This window comes from Podarcis tiliguerta, assembly GCF_965153285.1.
Source record: "Podarcis tiliguerta genome assembly, chromosome: 2".
In the NCBI taxonomy this organism is placed as follows: Eukaryota; Metazoa; Chordata; class Lepidosauria; order Squamata; family Lacertidae; genus Podarcis; species Podarcis tiliguerta.
The window spans coordinates 67,669,499-67,695,997 of NC_139535.1; the positions used below are offsets into that span (position 1 = coordinate 67,669,499).

The following is a 26,499-nucleotide window of genomic DNA, read 5'->3' on the forward strand; positions in this document are numbered from 1 at the left end:
CATTATTACATCACAATCAGTTGACTTAAGTTATAGTTCTTTCCCAGTGTTATCCATTCTATGTATGCACAAGGAAGTCCTGCTGAATTCAGTGGGACTTGCTCCCAGGTAAGCATCTATAGCCAATATGTATGGGGCACCTTTGGGTTGTCAGATTTTGTTGAACTACAACCCCCACCAGCCCTAGCTAGAAAGAGGACAGGGAAACCACTGGCTGAGAGATTTCACCATCCAAAGCATTCCACAGTTCCACTGTAGATAGGGTACCACAAGCTGCAGATACATTTCAGGTCTCAAAAGCTGGCATTATGAGGTAGAGCTTGTTGAATTATTTGTACCCGTTTTTCTGGTTTTGTTTACTTTGAATAAGGCCAATGCTACCTTATAATAGGCCCAAGAGCAATTATTCTTCTATTCATACCCTATTCAATCCAAAGGTTTAAATTTATTGCTAAGGATATAGGTGGGGAAGAGAACTGGAAGATGCGCTTGAGGAGGCAAATGTATTTTGGGTCAATTGCTGAAAACTTGCTAAATCTGAGATATGCACACGACATTGTTCCATCACTGGAAAGTGCCTCATACTTCCAAGTTTATTAATTGGCACTGTAAAACATAGAATCATAGAATCATAGAATCATAGAATCATAGAGTTGGAAGAGACCACAAGGGTCATCGAGTCCAACCCCCTGCCAAGCAGGAAACACCATCAGAGCACTCCTGACATATGGTTGTCAAGCCTCTGCTTAAAGACCTCCAAAGAAGGAGACTCCACCACACTCCTTGGCAGCAAATTCCACTGTCGAACAGCTCTTACTGTCAGGAAGTTCTTCCTAATGTTTAGGTGGAATCTTCTTTCTTGTAGTTTGTATCCATTGCTCCGTGTCCGCTTCTCTGGAGCAGCAGAAAACAACCTTTCTCCCTCCTCTAGGTGACATCCTTTTATATATTTGAACATGGCTATCATATCACCCCTTAACCTCCTCTTCTCCAGGCTAAACATGCCCAGCTCCCTTAGCCGATCCTCATAAGGCATTGTTTCCAGGCCTTTGACCATTTTGGTTGCCCTCCTCTGTACACGTTCTAGTTTGTCAGTGTCCTTCTTGAACTGTGGTGCCCAGAACTGGACACAGTACTCCAGGTGAGGTCTGACCAGAGCAGAATACAGTGGCACTATAACTTCCCTTGATCTAGATGCTATACTCCTATTGATGCAGCCCAGAATTGCATTGGCTTTTTTAGCTGCCGCGTCACACTGTTGGCTCATGTTAAGTTTGTGGTCAACCAAGACTCCTAGATCCTTTTCACATGTACTGCTCTCAAGCCAGGTGTCACCCATCTTGTATTTGTGCCTCTCATTTTTTTTGCCCAAGTGCAATACTTTACATTTCTCCCTGTTAAAATTCATCTTGTTTGTTTTGGCCCAGTTCTCTAATCTGTCAAGGTCGTTTTGAAGTGTGATCCTGTCTTCTGGGGTGTTAGCCACCCCTCCCAGTTTGGTGTCATCTGCAAATTTGATCAGGATGCCCTTGAGTCCATCATCCAAGTCGTTGATAAAGATGTTGAATAAGACCGGGCCCAAGACAGAACCCTGTGGCACCCCACTAGTCACTCTTCTCCAGGATGAAGAGGAACCATTGATGAGCACCCTTTGGGTCCGGTCAGTCAGCCAGTTACAAATCCACTGAGTGGTAGCATAGTCAAGACCGCATTTTACCAGCTTCTTTACAAGAATATCATGGGGCACCTTGTCAAATGCCTTGCTGAAATCAAGGTAGACTACATCCACTGCGTTCCCTTCATCTACCAGGCTTGTAATTCTGTCAAAAAATGAGATCAGGTTAGTCTGACATGACTTATTTTTCAGAAATCCATGCTGACTATTGGTGATCACAGCATTCCTTTCTAGGTGCTCACAGATTGTTTGCTTAATGATCTGCTCCAGAATCTTCCCTGGTATTGATGTTAGACTGACTGGGCGGTAATTATTTGGGTCCTCTCTTTTCCCCTTTTTGAAAATAGGGACAACATTTGCCCTCCTCCAGTCTGCCGGGACTTCGCCTGTTCTCCAGGAATTCTCAAAGATGATTGCCAGTGGTTCTGAGATCACATCTGCCAGTTCTTTTAATACTCTTGGATGCAGTTCATCTGGCCCTGGAGACTTGAATACATCTAAACTAGCCAAGTATTCTTGTACTATCTCCTTAGTTATTCTGGGCTGTGTTTCCTCTGCTGAATCATTTCCTCCAAATTCTTCAGGTCGGGCATTGTTTTCTTTATCGGAGAAGACTGAGGCAAAGAAGGCATTGAGGAGTTCAGCCCTTTCTGTGTCCCCTGTTTGCATTTCACCATCTTCTCCTCTGAGTGACCCCACTGTTTCTTTGTTCTTCCTTTTGCTACGAACATACCCATAGAAGCCTTTTTTGTTGCTTTTAACCTCTCTAGCAAGCCTGAGTTCATTCTGTGCTTTAGCTTTTCTGACTTTGTGTCTACACGTGCTGGCTATTTGTTTGAATTCCTCTTTGGTGGTTTCCCCCCTTTTCCATTTTTTGTACACATCCTTTTTTAATCTTAACTCAGTTAAAAGTTCTTTAGATAGCCACCCTGGCTTCTTTAGGCACCTTCCATGTTTCCGTCTCATTGGTATTGCCTGAAGTTGTGCTTTTACTATCTCCCTCTTAACAAACTCCCAGCCATCATGAACTCCCTTTCCTTTTAGTATTACTGTCCATGGGATCTCACCTAGCACTTCCCTAAGTTTTATGAAGTCGGCTTTCTTAAAGTCAAGAAATTGAGTCCTAGTATGCTTGGCTGCTCCTTTCCGTTGTATAGTAAACTTCAGAAGAGCATGATCACTTGCGCCTAATGATCCTTCCACTTCTACCCCATTAACCAGGTCATCGACATTGGTTAGGACCAGATCTAAAATGGCTGTTCCTCTTGTTGCTTCTCCCACTTTCTGGACAATGAAGTTGTCTGCAAGGCCAGTGAGGAATCTGTTTGACCTTATGCTCTTGGCTGAGTTTGACCTCCAACAAATATCTGGGTAATTGAAGTCCCCCATTACTACTATCTCCCTTCCTTTTGCATGCTTGGCCATCTGTTCCAGGAAGGCATCATCTATGTCCTCCGTTTGGCTTGGGGATCTATAGTAAACTCCCACAATGAGGTCACTATTATTCTTCTCTCCCTTAATTTTGACCCAAATGCTCTCACTTTGGCTTTGAGGTTCTAAATCTTGGATCTCTTCACAGGTATACACATCCCTGACATATAACGCCACTCCTCCTCCTTTCTTGTCTGGTCTGTTTCTCTGAAATAGATTGTAACAGATGCTCCAAGTGTCCCTATTTTCCAGCGACAGTCCCAGATTTACAGAAGACGTCCCAATTTCTGATTTGATCCCAGAATGCCCTGCTTTTCCTTAGGACGTCCCTATTTTAATTGGAAAAATGTTGCAGGACATGGTAGGAGATCCCTATTGTCATCAGAGGGTATAGAGTTATGCGACCCCTGAGACAAGGAGATAAGTAACTATACAACCTTTAGAAGACATTTGATAGAGACACCTGCATAAGGAAGGTTTTTTTTAATGTTTAATGTTTTGCTGTGTTTTTATATATGTTGGAAGCTGCCTAGAGTGGCTGGGGCAACCCAGTCAGATGGGTGGGATATAAATAATAAACATTATTATTGAATATGTCCCTATTTTTATCAGAGAAATGTTAGAGGGTATGCAATGAGAATTATTAATAATCAATTGTCCTGGGGAAAACCACATCCAGGATGCTTTTAATACTACTTCTGGCTGCAATCCTATGTAGATTTGCTTGGTTGTAAGCCCTGTTGGACTTTCTGCCTCCATGAAATTCAATGGTTGTTGTTTTTTTATTACGATGTTTTGCTAGATGGGGTGTGTGTGAAGTGGCAGGCTTCTTTAGGAGAAATCAAACATTCAAGGGCTAACTAGCTTCCTGTTGTGTTATTCAGATCCCCCACTGAGGAAAAAAGACTGTTGTGAGTGTATGCAACCCCGACTGTCAAGTGTTGTTTAATGCAGCAGGATATTAAAATTACAACGAGCCAAAGTCACCGCTGAAGAGCAAATGCTTTGGGTTTGATGAAGTATTCATTGTTTCTGCAGGTGAACACATTGCCTTTTGTGCTCATCTATTCACACACAACTAGCCACCTGGGGAATTACTACCTAAAGAAATTCAACCTTTCTATAGCAACAGGTGGTGAGGTATTGTTGCTTACTGAGTTCATATGATAAGGCTTCTTTGGTGCTAATTTCCAACACAAGAGTTCCTGGAGTTAAGCTGCCTGACTTATGCCTGTATCCATAAACACAGTGAAGGACTGCTGGTGGGCATTAGGTGACAAAAGAAAAGGACTCTGCATATTCTCAAAGGCACTTTCTACTGCACATTTCAGGGCAGTGTAAATAGGTTCTGGAGAAATAGGTTCTAGCAGTGTAAATAGTAAATAGTAAATAGGTTCTAGCAGTGTAAATAGGTTCTGGAGAAGAGGCTGCTGAGCCCTAGCTCAAACAAAGCCTGGAATTATTCATATGTTAAGAGAAAATATATATAGCAGCTTCTCTGTTATTGTTCTCCGTAGGAAATACTTTTAAATGATATTGTAGTGCTTCTGTGGCTCTGTTCGAGTTCCAGCTTCTTATTTACTGTCTCTAACCTAAAAAAATTGTTAAATTCATGTCCTTACCTTTGTGCACTGGCTTAGGAACCCTGCTGCTTCTGAGACTGCATTGTCAGCCATGTGCTGAAATATTATTCTCTTTGCAAAATAACTAAAGTCCCTTCTTCAAACATCCTTGGAATATTCTCAACACAGGAGCACAAATGGGAACAGGAGCCGGCAGATAAGTCCTCCTCCCCACACCAAATGCATGTCGAAGATAAATGGGTGCAACGGGCTTACACTTCTGAAATGAACAAGTTTTCTGCCTCTCTCCTTTTTTTATGGGTCTTTTGCAGCTGGCCGAATCAGTTTGGAGCTGAGAACCTATGTTCCAAGAATATGGCCAGGTATTTACTAAGAATGCTTACTCATTGCTAACGTGATTAGGGAACATTTTAACACCAGCATTTGGTAGGTAGCCCTTGCTATCCCATTTGGTTTACTTTACATAAATTTAAAGAGCAAGTGTTTCAAGGACAGTTTAGTAGTTTGTATTTAGGAAATGCTGTTGTCACATATGTACAGCTGCTCTTTTTTTTTAATTGGTTCCTGCTTGCATGACTTTAACAATTGCTTCATCTGAACACATAGTAAGTCATAATCTACATGCTTGGAGGAGTTGTACCTGGTGAATGTCTTCTGATTACAGTACATTACTTTTTAAGAATCAGAAGCCTTAAGGTGGGGATTCTTTTATGCATACATTCTACTGGTAAAGGAATATACAAACTTCCACATTACACAAAAGTCTCCATCAACTTCAGCATAAAAGCAGCAACAGTTATGCCCTATAGTTTTTAAACATACTAAAAATGTTTACAGTGCCATTACTATCTATCTGAACAAACAAGAAAGGAGAATGGCTGTGCTTTTTTTAAACATACTTTTCTGCCTACCTGACAAGTCCCAGTTAATTAAAAAGACTGCAACATTCTTTAATAACAGAATTGGCCCACATTCCTAGTGTTTCAGTTAATGAAGAAATGGCATCTTATGTCTTAGTTTTACACTAGTCAGTTTATAAACACCTCTCACATGAAAAAAGGCAGCTCTCTTCCTCACCCCCATCCCACTCCCCAAAACCCCCCAAAGGGTAGTGTTTCCAATTGGAACAGCCACCTCAACTATCTACATGCATCTCCAATACTTCTGGGACTCCAGGACCACTGCTACTTTATCTAGAGTGCATTTTACTCCAAATAAACTAATAACTTCACCTCCAGACAGTTAAAATAGAATTAGCTTCAAATAACCCTCAAAGATGTTAAATTACCTCCATTGCATTTTGAAAGAAGCCACACGCTACAAGTCTGCAAGCCTAACGTTAGAGAGAGGGTAATGGCTGCTCCATATGTATTAAAAAACAAAGAGCAGGAGGGGTGCTGCTGAACTAATGCAGTAGTTTCCTGTTATCTCTATTTTGCAAAGGAGAACGCATCTGAAACATTTTCACAGAATGGAAAGAAATATTACCACCTCTTAATGTCCACACATCATAAAGCAGGCCTAAAGTGGCTGCTTGCAAAGTTGGCAATTGCTGCTGGGTTTGCTACTTTATACAGTGGTACCTCGGGTTAAGTACTTAATTCGTTCCGGAGGTCTGTTCTTAACCTGAAACTGTTCTTAACCTGAAGCATCACTTTAGTTAATGGGGCCGCCACGCTGCTGGAGCACGATTTTTGTTCTCATCCTGAAGCAAAGTTCTTAACCCGAGGTACTATTTCTGGGTTAGCGGAGTCTGTAACCTGAAGCGTATGTGACCTGAAGCGTATGTAACCCGAGGTACCACTGTATATATATAAACTATCCAGCCAGAAATTTAGGGTTTTCTTCTGAGTAACAGACTGTTGTTAAAGACAGGAATGCAGTACAGTGGTACCTCGGGTTACATATGCTTCTGGTTACATACGCTGAAGCAGGAGGCCCCATTAGCTAAAGTGGTTCTTCAGTTAAGAACAGTTTCAGGTTAAGTACAGACCTCCAGAACAAATTAAGTACTTAACCCAAGATACCACTGTACAAAGAAAGCAACCCATAGATTCACACTGACTGTGATACAAACATACAATAACATTTTCAGATGGAACAGATGGGGGGACTTCCAGTCCATGGGCCTAGTTATGCCCACTAGCTCTCCCTACCTGACCTGTTCTCTATGCCAGGTATGAGGCAGGTAAAGATGCAGCTGGGCTAAAAAGGGACTTTCGGCTACCAATGATCAGCTGATTGTCAGAGCTTGCAGAGTGCTGTGATTTTCCTTATGTGGTTCGATTTCAAACTGTGGTCAACCAATCCCGTTGTGATGTCAGGTGATTGACAGGTAGGCAGCCTCCTGCCTTTCAAACTTGGCCTACATGGGGTTATAAGGATCTGGTACAACAGCTAGATCCCCATCCCCAATGTAAGAAATACCATATTTTTCGCCCTATTGGACGCACCGGCCCATAGGACGCACCTAGTTTTCAGGGGGGGAAATCAAGGAAAAAAATATGATTTCCCCCCCGCAGCTCTGGGAGCAGCGGACAGGCTGCACGCAGCCTGTGCGCTACTCCAAGACCTTCTCCCTGCTTTTGCGGGAGGTGGCGGAATTCCCCCACCTCCTGCAAAAGCTCACAGGAGCCGTGCGCGACTCCTACGGGCTTTTCGACCAGGAGGGAAAAGGGACGGACTCGGCCAGTCAGTCCCCTTCTCCCTCCTCGGGGAAAAGCCCCCAAGAGGGGCGCTCTTCAAAGGGTGTGCGGCTCCTGCGGGCTCCTAGAAAAGCCCGCAGAAGCCGCGGAGCCCCTTTAAAGAGCGCACTTTTTTGCCTGCTTTTGTGGGAGGTGGGGGAATTCCCCCATCTCCCGCAAAAGCCCACAGGATGGTTGGAGAGTAGCGGGATGGCGTCGCGCGCCTTCCTGCTGCCCCCCATCCTCTGGGGCTGGCGAGGGGGGAAGCGCTGCTTTCCCCCCCGCCAGCCTCAATGCCGGGATGGAGAGTAGCAGGAAGGCGTTGCGCGCCTTCCTGCTGCCCCCCATCCTTTGGGGCTGGCGAGTGGGGAAGCGCTGCTTTCCCCCCCGCCAGCCTCAATGCCGGGATGGAGAGTAGCAGGAAGGCGTTGCGCGCCTTCCTGCTGCCCCCCATCCTTTGGGGCTGACAAGGGGGGAAGCGCTGCTTTCCCCCCCACCAGCCTCCAACCCGGGTCAGAGAGCAGCAGGAAGGCGTCGCGCGCCTTCCTGCTGCTCCCCATCCTTTGGGGCTGGCGAGCGGGGAAGCGCTGCTTTCCCCCCCGCCAGCCTCAGTGCCGGGATGGAGAGTAGCAGGAAGGCGTTGCGCGCCTTCCTGCTGCCCCCCATCCTTTGGGGCTGACGAGGGGGGAAGCGCTGCTTTCCCCCCCGTCAGCCTCCAACCCGGGTCAGAGAGCAGCAGGAAGGCGTCGCGCGCCTTCCTGCTGCTCCCCATCCTTTGGGGCTGGCGAGCAGGGAAGCGCTGCTTTCCCCCCCGCCAGCCTCAATGCCGGGATGCAGAGTAGCAGGAAGGCGTTGCGCGCCTTCCTGCTGCCCCCCATCCTCTGGGGCTGGCGAGGGGGGAAGCGCTGCTTTCCCCCCCCCCCGCCAGCCTCAATGCCGGGATGGAGAGTAGCAGGAAGGCGTTGCGCGCCTTCCTGCTGCCCCCCATCCTCTGGGGCTGGTGAGGGGGGAAGCGCTGCTTTCCCCCCCCCGCCAGCCTCAATGCCGGGATGGAGAGTAGCAGGAAGGCGTTGCGCGCCTTCCTGCTGCCCCCCATCCTCTGGGGCTGGCGAGGGGGGAAGCGCTGCTTCCCCCCCCCCGCCAGCCTCAATGCCGGGATGGAGAGTAGCAGGAAGGCGTCGCGCGCCTTCCTGCTGCCCCCCATCCTCTGGGGCTGGCGAGGGGGGAAGCGCTGCTTTCCCCCACGGCTAGCCTCAAAGAGCAGACTCTCCTGGCTTCAGCGGAAGCAACGCAAAGCCTCCGGAGCGCAGGCTTCGGAGGCTTCGCCTTGCTATCGCTGAAGCCAAGGAGCCTGCATTCGCCCCATAAGACGCACCTACATTTCCCCTTCATTTTTGGAGGAGGAAATGTGCGTCTTATAGGGCGAAAAATACGGTAGCTCTCTTTCTGCATACTCACAACCAGTTTAAACTCCACTAGTGTAAATGTAATAGAATGGTCTTTTCTCTTCCTTTGGCCATAGTTTTGCAATTCCTTATGTTTAATTGCACATACTTTTGTCTTGCTCATTCATGCATTGGGCCAGTTAATGCCATACAACAGCAGACTGCCATTGCACTCAGGTCTTGCTTGCCAACTTCCCATGAGCATCTGGTTGACCACTGTGAGAACAGGATGTTGGACCTGTTTGGCCTGACCCAGCCAGGTTCTTCTTTGGCTCCTATGCTCCTGCTCTGAGTGACCATGCATCACACTTTACAATCCTCTGTTTGGAGGGGCTCTCAGAAAACTATTGTCTCTTCGAAGGTGTCCCCTGTTAGAGGGCTGTCCAGTCCAAGACTAGGAACTGTACAGAGAAGTCTTGAAGTCGCCCATCAACAGTCAGCAGCACCTGGTCAACAAACTGCTCAAACAAACCACAACTGGAAAGCCAAAGCCAAACCTTGGGTTCTCTACAATCCCCAGTTCCCACTTAACACCAAGCACTAAGGATGGTGGCTTGTTTTGACTGCTGGGGAGAAGCAAAGAGGGAATCATCTGCATGTTCACGACTTACTGTGACATGTAAGCAAGGCCAGCATTGTGAGATCCTTCTGGAGTTCTTCATATTGATGTAACCTTAAACTTAGCTAATTTGGTTCTCATCCCTGACTCCAGGTTATTCGTGAACGTTAAAAGACCACCAGTCCTAGTCCAGCTCTTTGGGGGACTCCACTGCCTTCTTTACTCCATTATGGAAACCATCTGCTACCAGTTATTTAACCAGTTCCAAATCCATAAAAGCACCTGGCTTCTAAGTTTACTCAGCAGCTGGGAAGGAACTTCGCTGAAAGCCATTTGGAAGTCCAACTGTATACTGTAATGGCTAGCAGATCACCCCTATCTACATATGTATGTAGCACTCAAAGAATTCTAAAGGTTGGTGAGGCTTGAAAGGCTTGTTCTGATTTAAGCATTTCTCATACTTCCTTACTCACTGCATGAAATAACCGGATGAGATAACAGGACAGCTATTACCAGCAAAACAAAACAAAAAACAAAAAAAATTGCAAATAGAAGGTAATTGCAGCAGGCAGAGAACACAGATGCAAAGCAGCTAGGACGTGAGAGAAATAAAATGCATTCATTAGGCTATTAATGGTAACCAGTGGAGCTGAATAAGGAAGGAAGAATTTATATTTTATTTGATGGGTTAGCTTCAGCACTTTAAATTTAGTCCTAGCTTTCAGTAACTGCTTTTAGAAACTGTTTGACAAAGGTAGGAGTACGGCAAGGGCTACTTGAGCAGCATGCCCTACCAGGCTGCTCATCCACAGTAAGTCACTGTCTGTCACTGTCACAGTAAGCAAGCCATCATTCAGATCAGGTGTTCCCAGCCCTCCACCCCAGGGGCCAAATGAAAATTGCTGGTTGTTTTGCTGGACAAACCCTGGAAGGTCAGTAGCCCAAGGTCACCCAGTGAGCTTTATGGCTACCGGTGGGGGTGGGTGGGATTTGAACGCTTGGTCTCTCCATTCTTAGTCTGACATTGTAGCCACTACACCAAAATGGCTCTCTAGGGTAGCCAATAAGACCTGCTTCTGGACCTTTAACAGTAACTTCACAGGCAAAGGCGGTGAAGCTTTTCTTTGCATGGAGTAGAAAAGGTGAGAAATTTTTCTTCTCTTTTAAAAAATATACTTAGTAAATATTTGTAATCTATAAACAAAGTAGTCATTACAACCATTTTTCTTACCTCCTTATTACAAAAGGTTTGGGTCAATTTACCTTTATGCATTTAGTTTAGTTTTGCATTGAGCTCACTGTGTTCTGCAGGATAGGGCCCTCTTGCAGACACCATCTTATCAGGAGATCTGTTCTGCACCATGTCTGAATGGAGCCTTTAGTGTGGTGGCACCCACCCTTTATGCCTCCCTCTATTGTCTTGTCAGCGCCTGCTGAAGACTTTCTCTATCACATTTTTTAAATGGATATCCTTATCCCAGTCTGCAAAAGTAAGTACTGGAACTATTTTTAACTATTTTTTTATATATAGAATTGGTTGTTATTCTTTTCCATTGATTTTTTTTTTGGGGGGGGGGGTACCAGCTGTCAGCTGCACTGAAAGCATTCCCACTCATGGTATGGGACATAAATAATAAAGAAAGGCAATGTAAAAGTCACAGGAAAAAGGCGGCAACACTAACAGCAGAGGTGCTTGGATATGATAACACTAGTGTTAGGAACAATGTGAAAATGTGATATCAAGAGGGTAACAACTTCTATCAAAAACAGTGTTTTAAAAATAGATTACTGGCTGAATGTGAATTGGAGTTTAGTGCTCATACTCTAATATGTCTTCCCAGTGTAAAAAACACATAAATTAGCACATAGAGTTACAACTGCCTCTGCTGATAGCCCCTTGTAGTACTGTTAAGTACTGTAAAATCTGTTGGCAAAGCAATTGCAATTGCTGAGTATACATCTCTGAACAATACTTCATTTTTCATGTTGTAAAATTATATTACAAAAGGAATCTGTTTACCAGAAGCCTGGTCCATCTGAATTGGTACACCTGAATTGACATAATATACTTGGCTTGCAAAAGGACGCAGGTAGTCCTTTGGTCTAAATCACTGAACCTAGGGCTTGCCAATCGGATCCCCGCGACGGGGTGAGTTCCTGTTGCTCGGTCCCAGCTCCTGCCAACCTAGCAGTTCAAAAGCACATCAAAGTGCAAGTAGATAGATAGGTTCAGCTCTGGTGGGAAGGTAAACGGTGTTTCTGTGCGCTGCTCTGGTTTCACCGGAAGCAGCTTAGTCATGCTGGCCACATGACCCAGAAAAACTGTCTGCGGACAAACGTCAGCTCCCTCAGCCAGTAAAGCGAGATGAGAGCCGCACCCCCCGAGTCGTTTGTGACTGGACTTACTTGTCAGGGGTCCTTTACCTTTACCATACTTGGCTTGCAAGGCAACAAGTATTGTGCACTTATATTCTGACCCCTTACTGTTTACTTGCACCACTTGACAGACACACAGGGTGCTTCCAGATTCAGGGCCTTACATAGCAAATGAGCCATCCATTGCTATTCTGCTGCTTTCCAGAATGTACCTGGGCCATGTGTTTTTGTCCCACCCATGACTCTTTTGCCATTTGGGGCATGCACACCAGTATTTCTGTACGTGTGCAGCTGAGATCACTCAATGAAGGAGAAAAGATGTGCATAATCCTTTGAATGAAACAAGGGGGAGGGGAAACAGAGCTCAAATGGAAGCAAATCAAGGGAGAAATAGTATCAAAAAGGCATGGCTAAAGGTGAACAATCACAACAGTATTCCACCCCACCATGAAATATGTGAGGGTCCCTAAAGAACGACATTGACCCTACAGACAGCACAAACAGGCTTGGAATCAGATAATAGCAGCCTCATATGCAAATTAAATGTTTTGAAGGGGAAGAAGCTTATTCCATGAGTCTTCAAACAGCTCAGTTCTATCATCAGCTGCCCCGGCATATAACCACGCAGCACCAGATTCAGGGGCTTCTTTCTGTGGCTCTGCTGGGTGTTGCAAGATGTTGAGATAGAGCAGTCATGTGGGCCAGTATTACTAGGTTGACCTGGACTAGATGATCCTTTGGTTCCCTTCCAGCAATAAAATTCTATGATTTGTCTGATCAGGCATACAAAAACCACACAAAAGAATGCTACACGGCACAAAAAGAGGTGGAGGAGAATCTTGATGGAGACGGGGCTCACCTAAAAAAAGCCCCCAACACTATACACAGAGCCAGTAAAACCTATCCCCCCTCTATGTTAATAACAAGTAGTTATATTCATACTGCAACTGACCAAGAAAACACCTGGATGGGGCAGTCCATCAATGAAATGAAAATTCACAAGATTCACCTGAAATCTGCTCAAGATTCAGAAACATTTCCAATTTTGCGTTCAATTTCTTGAATAAGAAACAAGATACATTCAGGAAGTACTGCTCTCACTCTGAATCGGCTTTGTTTGCCCTCAGTGATGTCATCACACAGTCAAATCTGATTGGTTGCATGAAAACTTTGGAGGGTATTTCAGGAAATGAATTGGACTCCTCCCTACCACCTTTTTGTGCCTAAAATGTTCACAGGAAAACATTGGGTGCACCTCTATGTCAGTGGAATATTACACTAAGCATGGAGATTCTACTTAACTGTTCATGGTCATAGCTTTATCCACAAATTTGTCTAAAACCACCACATGCTATGGTAGGGAATTCCATACGTTTATTCTGCATTGTGTGAAAAAGCATTTCCTTTTGTTGATCCATCCTGACCCTAGAACCAACAATCATTTTCACTTTGCAGACTAATTCTAATATGGTACAAACAGTATTATTATTTTTTTACAAATTTTTAGTTTGTGCAAATGGATTGCCAGTTAGCTGGCCTTTAGACTTGACAGAGGTACATCCTTCTCTTTTCCCATCTGTTGAATGCTGCTTTTCTTTCTCCTTTTGGAAAATAATTTCTTGAGAGTTGTTATGAATTTAACCGATACCTCAGAACTCCCCTCTATGGTAAAACAAGTAACAAGTATGGGAAGTATTAAAGCTCAGCTAAGTTACCAGACGGCTCATTCTTCAACCTCAATGGCTGAGAACTTTGCTTTTTCAGACGTGTTTGAGCAAACAGGGGGAACAGAGGATATGCAAATAGCTTCTCTGAATGAAACACAAGCCTGAATTGGTGTTGGCAGATCACAGTATCACACCACCCTCAGCAGCCTGTGAACTGAAAGGATTTTTTTAAACATTATTATTATTCAGATAGTTGGCTGAAAAAATCCTGCCAGAATAAAGCTGCTGTCAATGGACAACAAAAAATCCTTTCAGAAGAAAATAAAATTAGGGCTTAAGCATTACACTCAAGTGCAGCGAAGAGGTTATTTTCGTTCACTCAATCCGGAGGTTCATAGTTTTAAGTCTGTGTGTGTGTGTGTGTGTGTGCGCGCGCGCGCGAGTGTGTGAGTAAGAGAGAATGTGTGTGTGTTTGTTTGAAGGTTGTAACAAGATCTTCTTTCGCCTCTGTTTTGTCAACAAGTATACTAGGAAGGCCAATTATGAAACTAAATGCCTTCACAAATGCAGCAAATAATTTATGTTTCCTACCTAGACATACATTAAAACAGACACCTAGATAACCTGAAATCTGCAAAATAATTTTGGAAAGACAGAGTCTACTAAAATAATCTGTTTTACTAGTTTACTACTAATCTAGTAAACTAGTTTTGTAAACTGCCCTGAAACCAGATTTGTGTTCTTCTTCTTCTTTGGTGATAACTTGTAGCTGAGTAAGATTGTCTTCCATAAACATGGTTTTAACAAGTGGCCAATTCTGGACCCACATGTCATTCCACTGTGGGGACATTGGTTCCTGGGCGGGAGTTGATCACAGTGTGGATTTGCCAAGCATGCCTTCCTCTTAGCACATTTCTCCCTTGCATTCTGAGTTTGAGTGTCTTCAAAGTCCATGACATGGACTTTGATTATCGTCTTCCAAAGCAACTACTCTATTCCAAACTTAAAAATGGAAAGCATAATGCTGGTGGTCAACAAAAGAGGTTTAAAGTCTGTCTCAAGGCAAATCTAAAAAAATCTATATATTCCATATACCATGGAAAGCTTGGGAGGCCCTGGTCTAGAGATTATATAATAAAGCAAACTGAGTTGGACTGTATTTGCCTGCCTTACTCTGTGTTCTTTGTGAAGGAACATAGTGCATCAAGCAGTGTCAAGCAGAACCTACTGGCCCACACAAGAGAAGAGAAAGGAGGGAGGGAACGAACATGACTTATTGGGTTTCAGCAATGGAAGGAATTACTCAAAAATCCACACAGGAGGCTAATCAAGGTCTTTCAAATACTTGGGCCTAAATCCAGTGTGGCAAAAATACTTGATCATCTGAACATGCCTCTTTAGCAAGCATATTTGTTTTCAAGGTGCTTTGTGGCAAGGGTGCATTTTGTGGAAGCTTTGTCTCTTATTACATAGGGCTAGACAACCCAGTGGTAGCCTCACACTAAGGAAATATGTTGCCTACTGAGCATAGGAAAAACAATATTACACATTTTCATACTGTCTCCCAAATCATCAAAGTTAGTGTGTAGAGTGGTACCGCGGGTTAAGAATTTAATTCATTCTGGAGGTCTGTTCTTAACATGAAACTGTTCTTAAACTGAAGCACCACTTTAGCTAATGGGGCCTCCTGCTGCTGCTGCGCCGCCAGAGCACAATTTCTGTTCTCATCCTGAAGAAGAAGAAGAGTTTGGATTTGATATCCCGCCTTTCACTCCCTTTAAGGAGTCTCAAAGCAGCTAACATTCTCCTTTCCCTTCCTCCCCCACAACAAACACTCTGTGAGGTGAGTGGGGCTGAGAGACTTCAAAGTGTGACTGGCCCAAGGTCACCCAGCAGCTGCATGTGGAGGAGCGGAGACGCGAACCCAGTGCCCCAGATTACGTGACTACCACTACACCACACTGGCTCTGAAGCAAAGTTCTTAACCTGAGGTAATATTTATGGGTTAGCGGAGTCTGTAACCTGAAGCGTATGTAACCTGAGGTACCACTGTACAGTCCTGCATGTGTAAAAGACATCTACAATGAGGAAAACCATAGCAGTGTGCATATCTGGAGGTCAACAGACCAGTGAACTGGAGACCTGTGTAACAAGAAATTTCCACAAAGCCTCCTCTTTTAAATAAGTGGAGGAACAAAACATCCCAAATGCTACGAAGAGAAGTGTGAGCCCCTAACCTCAAGCGACCCTGCCATCCCTTATACTGACAGTAATAGAAGGTGCTTTTTAAGTTTTTCCTGGGTTTTGGCATGATCAGCACAAATTCAGCAGTGCTGTTGAAACAAGAGCAGGTGCAGATTGCAAGCAATGGTTGGCTCTTGTAGCCTCAGTCTCGCAACAGCAGCAACTATTATTGTTAGATCTCTCAAGGTGCTGGTGGAGATGCCGTCATCATGGAACCAGACGCCAGCCAGGAACTTAAAAGTAATCAGCTTTATTCTAAACTTCTGCTGTAGAAATAGATTAATGGCTGGCTTACTACTTGCTTTTTTGTGGGTGTATGTGTTTGCATACAAGATAGAGAATGCTAATATGTACCACCCTACATTTCATCTCAAAAGATGCAAACTTTGTCACTACATAAAACTACTCTCCAACATCATGCTTTACGTAACAAGAGCAAGTCAGACTAGCACCTGGGAGACCAGGGTTCAAACCCTCACTTGGCTGTGAAGCTCACTGGGTGACTCCTGGGCCATTCACTGTGTCTCAGCCTAACCTACCTCATTCTGGACTCAAATTAATTTAAACCAACTCAAACAGTAAAAATGTGAATGCATTGAAAGTCAGCAACTTTCACTTCTGTTCTGCATTATATTACTGTTGAAATTCAATTAAATTTAATCACAAACTTTGCATAGCCACTCAGGAATGTGCATACAAGGGAACTTGCAGCAGCAAATTCCACCTGTTTTGTGGCTGAAGCAACAACACAGTGATATAATGTATGTTGTTCCCATTTCACTGCAACATAGTTGAATTCCTTGCCTTTGGCATGAGTTCAAATCAGTTACTCTTTCCGTGGATATTCAGTTAATTCAGTTTTGCCATCTGTCTCCTAAGCTGGGCCTCTATTTTCATTATTCAAGCCTAGCTTGGGGTGGGGGTGGGGAGGGCGCAGAGAGAGAAGGGCAAGCATGTGGTTTAGAAAATGTATTTCCATGAGTCCCACACACATGAAGCTGTCTATGAAAACCAAGCAGACAGGAGAGTAAATGCCTCTTGCAAGGTTTAAGAAAAGAAAAAAAGAGGAAGATACAAAGGATAGGAGAGTAATGATGCAAATTAGCCGGCTTATATCTGTGTTCTAGGAAACCTTGGGGTTTTCTAGAAGCTTTTCAAGGGTTCCCAGTGATAAAAATCAGTAATGACAAATTAGTTGAAAAGCAGCCTGCCCACCCCACTGCTACTAATCTTCTTCTGCAATGTGCTGCTGCAGTGGAGCAGCGCTGCCCAAAACTTATCTAGGGAACCACCATAGCTCAGTGATGGAGTATCTGCTTTGTTTGCAGAACGTCCCATGTTCAATCTCCAGCATCTCCAGGTAGGGCTAGGAAAGACCCCTGGAGAAGGAGTCTGAAACCTTGGATAGCTGCTTCCAGTCAGTGCAGGCAATACTGAACCGGATGAATTAAAGGGAGTGTCCTATGTTCCTGTTGCCCAAAACAGAACACCAAATGGTGTCGCCTCCAATCATATCAAGGTATACAGTACCCCTGAACATGCACAGATCTGGTTTTAAAGGAATGTTTTATTTCAGATGAGGAGGGAAGTGGCCACAATCCAAACTACTAAACCACCTGCCTTCTTTTGCTGTAGAGCCAAAGACACATGCCCCCCAAATCCCACAGAACTGAGGTGGGACTTTACCAACACTTAATTCTGATGACTGCATCACTGAGTACTATATTAAGATACCCTTTATAAGGAATCCCTGGCATTATGAATATAAATTCATGTTAGGGATGGTGTGTGTGTGTGTGTGTGTGTGTGTGTTAAGCAGAAACACACTTTGCATTTGGTCTTCCGAATAACCTTCTTAATAGGGAAATTTTGGTATCTGGAAAAATATGAATTTGGGCTTGCTGCTTGTCTGTTAGCTGGAAACCTTCGGAGATATTTCCTTCACAACTTCAATATTATCTCCTCAGGATGTTAGCACTACTAAGCACCACCACAATGAGAACAAAATCCTATTAAATCCTGCCCTCTATCTACAACTCCCAAACCAGCCATCCCTTGACATCTCATTGTTTCTGGCAGTAACACCACTAATAGAAAATATAATGTGCCATTTTGACACAATCCTCAGGCCTCATGTTGCCAGAACCACTAATTGATGCCCATGTATTTTCAGAGCAGTCATCCACCCACCCCCACCAGCACTGGCTTAAAATGAATTTTCAATGGGTTCTCGTTCTGATGTTTTCTAGGTGGGTGTGGGTGTGTAGCAGAGGCTAACAATGTTTTGCTCCCTTTGCACAACCATCAGAATTTTTTTCTGTTGTGCTTTCAAAAACTGAATCTGCTAACACTTCTTTTTCCACTCCTCTACTGTTGATTTTTTTTTTTTTTTACTTTGCATTTATCATTTTTATTTCTTTTATTATATATTTTAATGGTAGTAGTTTTATATCATATATGCTGCTTCAGAAATGTATTTTGAAAGATGGTATAAAAACTATTAAATAAATAAAATCCACAGCAGTACCAGGTGTGGAGGCTCCAGTAACATCCTGTCACTGTAGACCAAGCAGTAAACCATTAACAGTGCTGTCCTATACATCCTTCAGAAGAAGTAAGTCCCATAGAGTTCACTGAGACTTACTCTCAAGTAAGAAGTAGTAACAAGCTTATTGTTTAGCTGTAAGCCATAACAAAAACAAAAGGAGCATTCAGACTTGAAGTAACAAATTGGGCTCCTAATTTCCTGGCCAGCACAAAAGGAAACACGCAAAGTAACATAGTTTTCATTCTCAACATCAAAAACCATATAAATGCTTTAAGAAAGAATGTTGTAGGACTAAACTCAAACAAATACTTTTCACAAAGATCCTTATAAAGAGGACACTGAGTCATGTAAGGAACAATATTCTCTGTAAACCTTTTACCAAAACACACAAAAACACTGTTCCAATGGTGATTTCTTATAAAGGGCATTTAAAAACATGAATGTTTACTAATTCAACAAAAACAGTTTAGGCTTTAGCAGCTCAACTTATGCAAATAATTTTTGTGTGCGTCCCTGTTCATATGTGTTTGGCGAGAGGAGAGAGACAAGAATGAAAGTTCTCCTGCCCATAACAAGGATTTGGAAGCGTTACTATGATTCTTACTAATACTGTTATTATTATACTTTAATCCCAATCTTCCTTGAGAATCTCAATGTACATCACAAGTTAATAATGAGAACAATAATAAACAGGGGGCAAATAATAATTATGGCAAAAGCTTAAGACTCCAGCTAAGGGACTCTGGTGCTACGAAAACTTTTTTGGCGATTAATCCCTGTAGCTGATTTTTAATTAAAACTCAGTATTAGGAACCTACTCAGCTGGGCCGGGTCTGTAAACCAGTGTCTAGGGAAACTGATGGGGCAGTTGGGTAAAGTCTGCAAAAGATTACTGTGGAAAACTCAAGGGAGCTTGCACCAATCCAAGTTGCAGAACGCACTTCCCCCTAGTGGAAAGAAAGGATAATCAAAGCCCAACTTTAAGCTATTATAAGAAATACAGAATATTCCTGTTATTCATCTGTGAATGAGAAACTATTGGGATCATCAATGATTACCACACAGTGGACATTATTACTTTTTATTCTATCCATATATTAGCATATAAATCTTTACTTGAATAAAGATACAGAAAGGCTGATTTCAAATTTAGAAATGGTTGTCGCATTTAGAATTGCAGTGAGAAAGTTCCCCTGGAGTTTCTTATTTATTTAAGAAATTTCTGAGCCACCTTTCAAAATGCAATATTTTCCCCAAGGCAGCTTACCATTTCTGATGTAATCAGTTAAAACATATACAGCATTAAACTAATAAGCGACCCAATTAGAAGTGGCTTGCTGGGTGGGGTGGAGCAGCTACACCAGCTTCCCAGCAAATGGGTCACAGTTGCTTAATGGGAGGGAGTGGAGGAGGCAGCAGGGAGGTTGGTGCAGTGCAAAGGCATCAGCAGAGCTCCTTCTGGTGTGTTTGCACCACCACCTTGTTCCTCTCCCTTCTGGCAAGTAATAGTATTATTTATACCCCGCCCAACTGGCTGGATTTCCCCAGCCACTCTGGGCAGCTCCCAACAGAATATTAAAAACACAATAAAACATCAAACATTAAAAACTTCCCCAAACAGGGTTGCCTTCAGAAGCATTCATTTTCAATTGTTTGCAGAGGGTTAAATGATGTTGCATCAAGTCAATTGTTATCCCACACTTACCAGTGCATTTCCCCCTCACTTTCCTTACTGCAAACATTCAAATATCTCATTTTTGCTTCCGAAGTGGGTTTGTGGCAAAAGAGGAAAACGGCCTCAAATCCACTTTCATGGGTGGGGGTCAATCACATGTCATAAGGATATCACATGACTGTCAGGTACGTAGACCTGGCCACCTGTCAGAGTTCAAAAGGGTCTTACTATAATTGTGGTCACAGTGAGGACATTTGAAGTCCATTTGCACCCATGGTTTGCATCCAAACCATACCTGCTGCTAGCAGAGAGAGCACGGCTACATGAAGGCAGATTGCCAATGAAAACTCATCTTCAAAGGGGCTTGTGGACAATGAGCCCCCTCAACTCTACTAGGGAGTTACCAGTGGGGAACCTCTTAGTGTCACCAATCCCTGTGGGGATCACTGTCTAATCAGCAAGCTCCCAATTGTCCTTACCTTACATGTCCTTACCTGCCCCACACCTTTATCTCACCCTTCTAGCAAAAGACCGCGGTGCCCTGAATTAGCATCTAGGATCAGTGATGGACTAGATGAAAGTGAACACAGTCAATCCAGATTAGACAGAGTTGGTAACATTTGGGGAGTGAGACACCTGTGGGCAGGTTAAATTGCTTTGGTTAGAATCGTACTGTTCCTAAAGATTCACTTTGAAGCTTAGGCAAACTTCTGTACTTGACATTACACCCAGAATCCCTGTGACCTATAATGCCTTTGATTAGTTTTGGTTGAGACACCCACTGCGGACACTGCTGGAAGACAGAGACTGGCTTCTGTCATTCATGCTTCAGTTACTTCTAGATCAGATTACCGTGATGTGTTTTATGCAGAGATGTCCACGTAGAAACGTCAGCTAGTGCAGACGGCTGCTGCCCAACTGTTAACAGAGATGGCTTAGCATGGTCATATTACACCAGCTGAAACATCTGAACTGCTTCACATCTCTTTCACAGCTAATTCAAGAATTGAGCTATAAAGCTCTATATCGCCTGTATCTTGATTATTCAGGGAACAAAAATTTATTAAATAACAAAAAAACAGCAGGGGTGCCATGGGTGAAGGCAGTGTTCTCTGGTAAGCTATAGGACTGCAGTCTAAGCATGGATCAGTGCTTAACCTTTGCCAATGTTTTTAATTAGTTCACCCATGTTAACAAATATGTGTGACATGAATACTACAAATCTCCAGTTTAAGCTTCCCTTTCATTATAGCAGCTGTAGAGGAACATTGAAACTGTATCATCCTTTTCAAGGGCATTTAGTTCTTCAGCCTTGGAGCATTTAACAGAACTAAAGCTATATGATAAAAGGAGAAGGGAGGGAGAATAAACCAATAAAACTTAGGCTGTGTTCACATTCCCATTTACTATGCACTGGCTTTGCTTCCAGTGCTGGATTTTCATGACCTTGTCCAAAATGCTTAAGTATCCTGTACTTTCTTGTGAGCTACTACTGTTCTATGTCAAACAAGCATCAAAGTGCCTGGAGTCCTTAGACTCCAGCCAAGGTGTGAACACCTCTGCTTAGGGTAACAACATATGTGTCCTCAGCACTCCCTGGTGCATACACAAACAACTGAATTGAAACCATGCTTATGTGAACAGATGGGGGGGAGCTGTGAAATGCATAGAAAACAGCTTCACTGTGCTATAAGGTGGGAATGTGAACATGCTCCAAGTCTTAGAGCAGGGTTGGGGAATTTGTGTCCCATCAGATGTTGTTCGACTACAGTTCTCATCACCCCTGAGCACTGTCTGGGCTGGTCTGGGCTGATGGCAACTGTAGTCTAATAACATCTGTAAATCCAAAGGTTCCCTGCCCCTGTGATAAAGGATCAATTAATCCTGCAGCATCTCCACCCCTGGTTTCACATACCATAAAAGTCCAACCAAGTTAGTAGTACTGGCTAAACTCTTGGGCTTCATTTAAACCAGGTTCTTTCAAACAATCTGTCTCTGGGGCTGGAATTTATAAAATAATAGGAAAGATGCGAGAAACGCTCACCATCTGCAGTGCTTTCCCTTCACCACTGAGGAATTATAAGCAGCTTTGCCATATTTGTGAGCAGAATGATGGTTTACAATAAACAACGAGCTGCTCATTCAAAACATCTAGTACAGTTTCCTAACCTTCGGACTCAGAAACAGCCAGCATGAGGATGCAGATGGGGCTGTACTGCTGGCCTGGCTTCCCAACACTGCGTAAGACTGCCGGTTGTCAAGAGGGCGGACAGTGAGGAGTGCAGTACAGTGTTGGTGCAGCACCGGAGCCAATCCAATGCTCCCAACACAGAACCTGAACTCCCTGCTCACTTGCCTCTTCCCCCTCTTGGTAACCAACAGCAGCAATGCAGCCCCACCTACTGCTACTGGTTGGACTTCATCTCCCATCAGCCCCAGCCAGCATGGCTAATGGTTAGGGTTGGTGGGAGCTGTAGTCTAACAACATGTAGAGGACACTACACTGGCTATTTTGGTACATTGGTATTAGCTGTTTTCCAAAACTTGGGCTGTTCCTGGGGTGGGTGTTGAAGACATGGTTATGACATGGTTTATACAACCTCAAACCTTGGCTTACCAGCACCATTTGTGGGCTTCTGGAGAGAGGCTCACAGCTGCTTTGCTCTTCCCCACACTTTTTACTCCTGTGCTACCCTGAGCTAAAGCAAGGCTTGGCTTAGTGCATCATCTAAGGCTCATTGTTACACTCTCTCTCCTTGGCTACAGCTCTTTGTGACTGAGGATGTCACCACTTGCAATTCCCAGCAATGTAGAGGCAGATCATAGCCATCACAGCTAGTAGCTTTTACATTAATTTGTCTAATCTTCTTTTAAAGCCATCCAAACCAGTGGCCAGAAAATTTCACAGTTTAACTAAGCCTTTCAACATTCCTTTTGAATGTTTCAACATGCAGCCTTGCTGGACGTACCTGAGCCGTGTAACTTTTCATCAGAGTTGCTCCAATAAAAAGCAATTTTGCCCTGCCTTTCCATTTTAAAACAAACAGCACAGCTATGGGAGTAATATATCTGATGCTGTATGTCATTTTAAGTTGGTGGGTTTGATAATATCATCATTTTAATTGTGTGTTGGGGTGTCTGTAAACCTCCCTAGATCTTCAGGACAGAGGGCAGTATAGACGTTTAATAAATACAGAAATTATTAAAACACTTAGGCTTGTATTCAAAGCAGAGTTCTGTTGGCACAGTTGCACTTCTGTTTCCTCTTCTGCCACCATGAGCTCTCCCCCCCCCAAAAAAATTATTCAGGGGAGTCCCCAAACCCATCCCCTCAAAACAAGACACAATAGAATCTAACCACCTAGGACTAAGCACCTAAAACTAGAAGAGATAATGTTAAAGGATAGGTCATTGGCAGGTGCAGCACACATTTTTAAAAACAACAATTCCATTACATTTCAGGGCCTCAGCATGTACACTAAAAGAAAAAGTTTATGTAAAAGGGGTGGGGCCCTAAGGGCAGCTCTATACTTAACTACAAATGATCAATTATTGATTCCATGCCTGCATGACTCAGAGGCCAGGCTAGGCTTTCCCGAAAGAGAATATGGCATAGTATGACTGGGCAAACATTTAGCTTCCAAGTACCAGTTTTAGATCTTTGAGTGTTTGCTTGCAATGAATAGAAGCAGAATTCTTTGGGGTACCAGCATTAACTTATCACAGAAACAGCCCCCAGGCCTTGCAATAATTAGTTGATCTGGAGGTTGTAATTTATCTCCTTGCTGTGCTGTCGCCTCATCACATGGGCACGAAGCAGAGATCACATTCCCAGCCATATATCTCAAGTGTCACCCATTGTGCGGGATCAGATGTAATGTAAGCAGTAAAGCAACAGCAAGGAAATATGCCTCTGAGCACATGCAAAGTGCTTCAACCGCTAAGGGTATCACTGTTAGCCCCACCCATGTAAGATTACAGAATAAGACTTCCCGGAGCATTATGAGATGTTATGAGAGTTAAAGAGGGAACAAATGCTTTATTCCCTGAGAAATGCTACATAAAACAGCAACAACATTCATTTGAAATACTCTTCTCCTTCTTAAAGCTATCCTGCCTTACCCCATTGGCGTGAGGCCCCACGCTCAAGCCTTTGCTTCTGCAGCCAGCTGACATGACCAATACAAGCAGACAAAGTGAAAGAGCTCTGGGGTCCAGGTGGCGCATAGGCTGGGGCAGGGTCTCTCTTGGCTGGAGCTGCTAAACGAGCTAATTTTGCTTTCTGTTGCCTCAACCTCAACAGTTCATACATATTGGTCCTTTCCCCCCACCTCTGCAAGAGGACTCTGTTGTCATGGCTTCAAGCCATAGATTTCACCAGCAAGGCTGGGGGGGGGGGGAACATGGCAATGTGTAGAGTAACAGCAAAGAAATAAGCCTCTGAGCACATGCAAAGTGTTTCATACATATTGAGAATAAAAAAGCAAGTCTTCAAAGAATTGCTGGCATGAGTTCCTAAATTTATATTTTTTAAGACATGAGACGTGGCAACAAAATCTTTTTTTCCTCCTCCCCCCATCCCACAATATTATTATAGCGCCACTAGATTTCCACCATGCTGAAAAGAATTTGCTAGCCATTTGGGTGATGCCTCCCACACCCCAACTTAGGCCAACAAGAGGAAATATTGGCACATCTAAGTGCCTTTCTGTGGCTTTGCATGCCCTGGAGAGAAACAGAGTGTCCTCAGTGCTGTAAAGGGGAGTTGCCTCCTACACGGATGGAGGGGAGGCAGGAGCCTAGCATTAATTCCCATGCATTTATTTTAGCACCAGAAAATTCAGCCCATGTGAACTACGGTTCTCCCTTCACAGCAGCAACACCCACTCAACACAGCAAAGATCTCTGCACCAAAAAGAAGTTGATCCCAACCCATCACCTACAAATGACAAGGAGTTACAGATTCCTAAAGGCTGCCCTTCTCCCTCACCTCCAGAGTGTTCTATTTCAAATCATTGCAGCAGATTACACCATTTAAAACTGAATCTGTCAGGCGCTGAAGAGGATCGCAGCTATTCCGGGGTCCGCTAATCCTCTTTGTCTGATCCCATCATCTTTAAAACATTGACCCATCATTAATACTGCATGCAGCAGCCACACACAACGACAGATTCCTTTTTGCACCCATACACACACCCATATGCATCATCCTATACACTCCAAAGAGAGCATCTTGACCCCGGTGCAGGCAGCGAAATCACAGCAGATAACTTATGTAATCTTTTCCCTTTTTTTCAGGCTCGCCCAGCATTGCTGAGCTTTCCAAATTCCTCCACACAATAGGGCCCAATACCGCAGAAGGATGACATCAAAGGCAGCAGCATCCCTCGCAGCCTTCCTCTTCTCCTGCCCTGGTCCTTCCGGAGGGTCTGGGGGAAAACACATCCCAACGACGGCGCTCATGTCCAGGAGATCCGAGAGAAGCAGCTCAAAGCAGCAGCGGGACGCGCAGACGAGCGGCTTCCATGGAGGCCGGGAGAGGTGTGCAGGGTTGGATTGAGGTCATTTCCAAAAGGGAGCCTCCCCGCGCACACCCTCCGTCTCTTTCCGCTTTTGTTCCGTTTTCCCTGGCGGCGAGGGGCATGGGAAGCGGCGCCCGTGATAGGTGGGGAGGGGGGAGAGAGAGAAACCGTAGGAAAGCGAAGGAGCGGGATGGCGGGGAGGGGAGCGAGCGAGCGAGCGAGCGAGCGCCGAGGCTGACTTACCCACGAAGAGCCAGATGGAGCCACCAGACACTAGGAAGAAGGTGAGCATGCCTGCTGGAGCCGGCTGCAGCATGGGCGGCCTGAAGCGAGAGCGCAGCTTGAGGGGGGGACTGCAGCAAACTCACTGCAGTGACTGAGGGAGCAGCAGCAGTAGAGGCAGCGGCGACGGGGACTGGCTGGCTCTCGCTGCTCCCAGGCGCAAGCCCGCCCGCCCGCCAGCCCGCAGCAGAGGAGGTTATTTTTAGCCGCGCGCCCGCCGCCCTTCTTTGCACCGGCTCCTCTTGGAGAAGGCGAGGCCGCGTCCCGGCTTGGCGGCGCTAAGAGGATGCCAGGCTCGCGCGTGCTGCCGCCGCGGTGCATGCGTACAAGGCGGCAGACATCGACGCTCAGCTCTCGGCCCTCATTTCCTCGCCTTTGCCCGCCCCCCCCCCCTTTGGGGAGTCCGGCTGAGGCGCAGGAGGCAGGCAGCGGGAGGCCCAAGAAGGCGCCGCTAGTCCGCCTTGCAGGAGGGCAAAGGTCAAAAGAAGCCAGGCGCTTTACAGACAAAGAGGCTGGGAGTCGCCTCAGAGCAGGCCCCAGGCATGAGGCGAAGCAGCAAATGCGCTCGCCTCCCCTTCAAGTTAAGTTACCAAATAGCTGCTCTCCTGGCACCACAGACATTAAAAAAATAAAAGACCCCACAAAGCATTTCTCCCTGAGAATAAAAATACTGTAATGATGCATTAGGGAGCCAGTTTGTTGCGCTTTCCTGATGCCCACAATTAGCTGCCAGAGGCTACTGCCTCCCAATGCCTAAGGGTTGGGCCAGCAGGCGGCAAACGCCCAAGACTGCAGTGGTCAAATATAT

General features: G+C 44.7%; 2 protein-coding genes across 24 annotated transcripts in view; one reads left to right on the top strand and one right to left on the bottom strand.

Annotated features, from left to right (window-relative positions):
• ACSL6 (acyl-CoA synthetase long chain family member 6) overlaps window positions 1–26,292 on the bottom strand; it is a 79,656-nt gene extending 53,364 nt beyond the window's left edge. For 4 of the 12 annotated variants that reach the window (XR_014508397.1, XM_083428717.1, XM_083428730.1 and 1 more), the window contains exons 1-2: window positions 22,505–22,607; window positions 20,382–20,523 (exon numbers count right to left, since the gene is read on the bottom strand). Coding sequence is in view for 5 of the 12 variants with exons in the window: in XM_083428729.1 (XP_083284855.1) it covers window positions 25,653–25,725 (73 nt within the window). In the remaining 7 variants the exon portion in view is untranslated. Of the gene's footprint in view, window positions 1–4,728; window positions 4,951–20,381; window positions 20,524–22,504; window positions 22,608–25,240 lie in introns of those variants that run through there. The other 8 variants (XM_083428729.1, XM_083428728.1, XM_083428711.1 and 5 more) reach the window with 6 other exon arrangements.
• LOC310672106 (uncharacterized protein) lies at window positions 49–9,808 on the top strand (the record flags this gene model as incomplete). Of its 12 annotated transcripts, none has more annotated exons than XR_014508398.1 (4): window positions 49–108; window positions 3,991–4,246; window positions 4,858–5,115; window positions 9,180–9,808. XR_014508398.1 is itself a non-coding variant. In XM_083428749.1 (4 exons), the coding sequence occupies 4 exons, from the start codon at window positions 61–63 to the stop codon at window positions 9,733–9,735; spliced, it is 549 nt and encodes a 182-aa protein (XP_083284875.1). In that variant the 3' UTR covers window positions 9,736–9,808. The 12 variants fall into 12 exon arrangements, 1 of the variants encoding a protein (XP_083284875.1); XR_014508400.1 differs by having other exon boundaries at window positions 55–108; window positions 4,145–4,246; XR_014508401.1 differs by having other exon boundaries at window positions 55–108; window positions 4,145–4,246; window positions 4,858–5,051.
• Window positions 26,293–26,499: the final 207 nt, after the last annotated feature.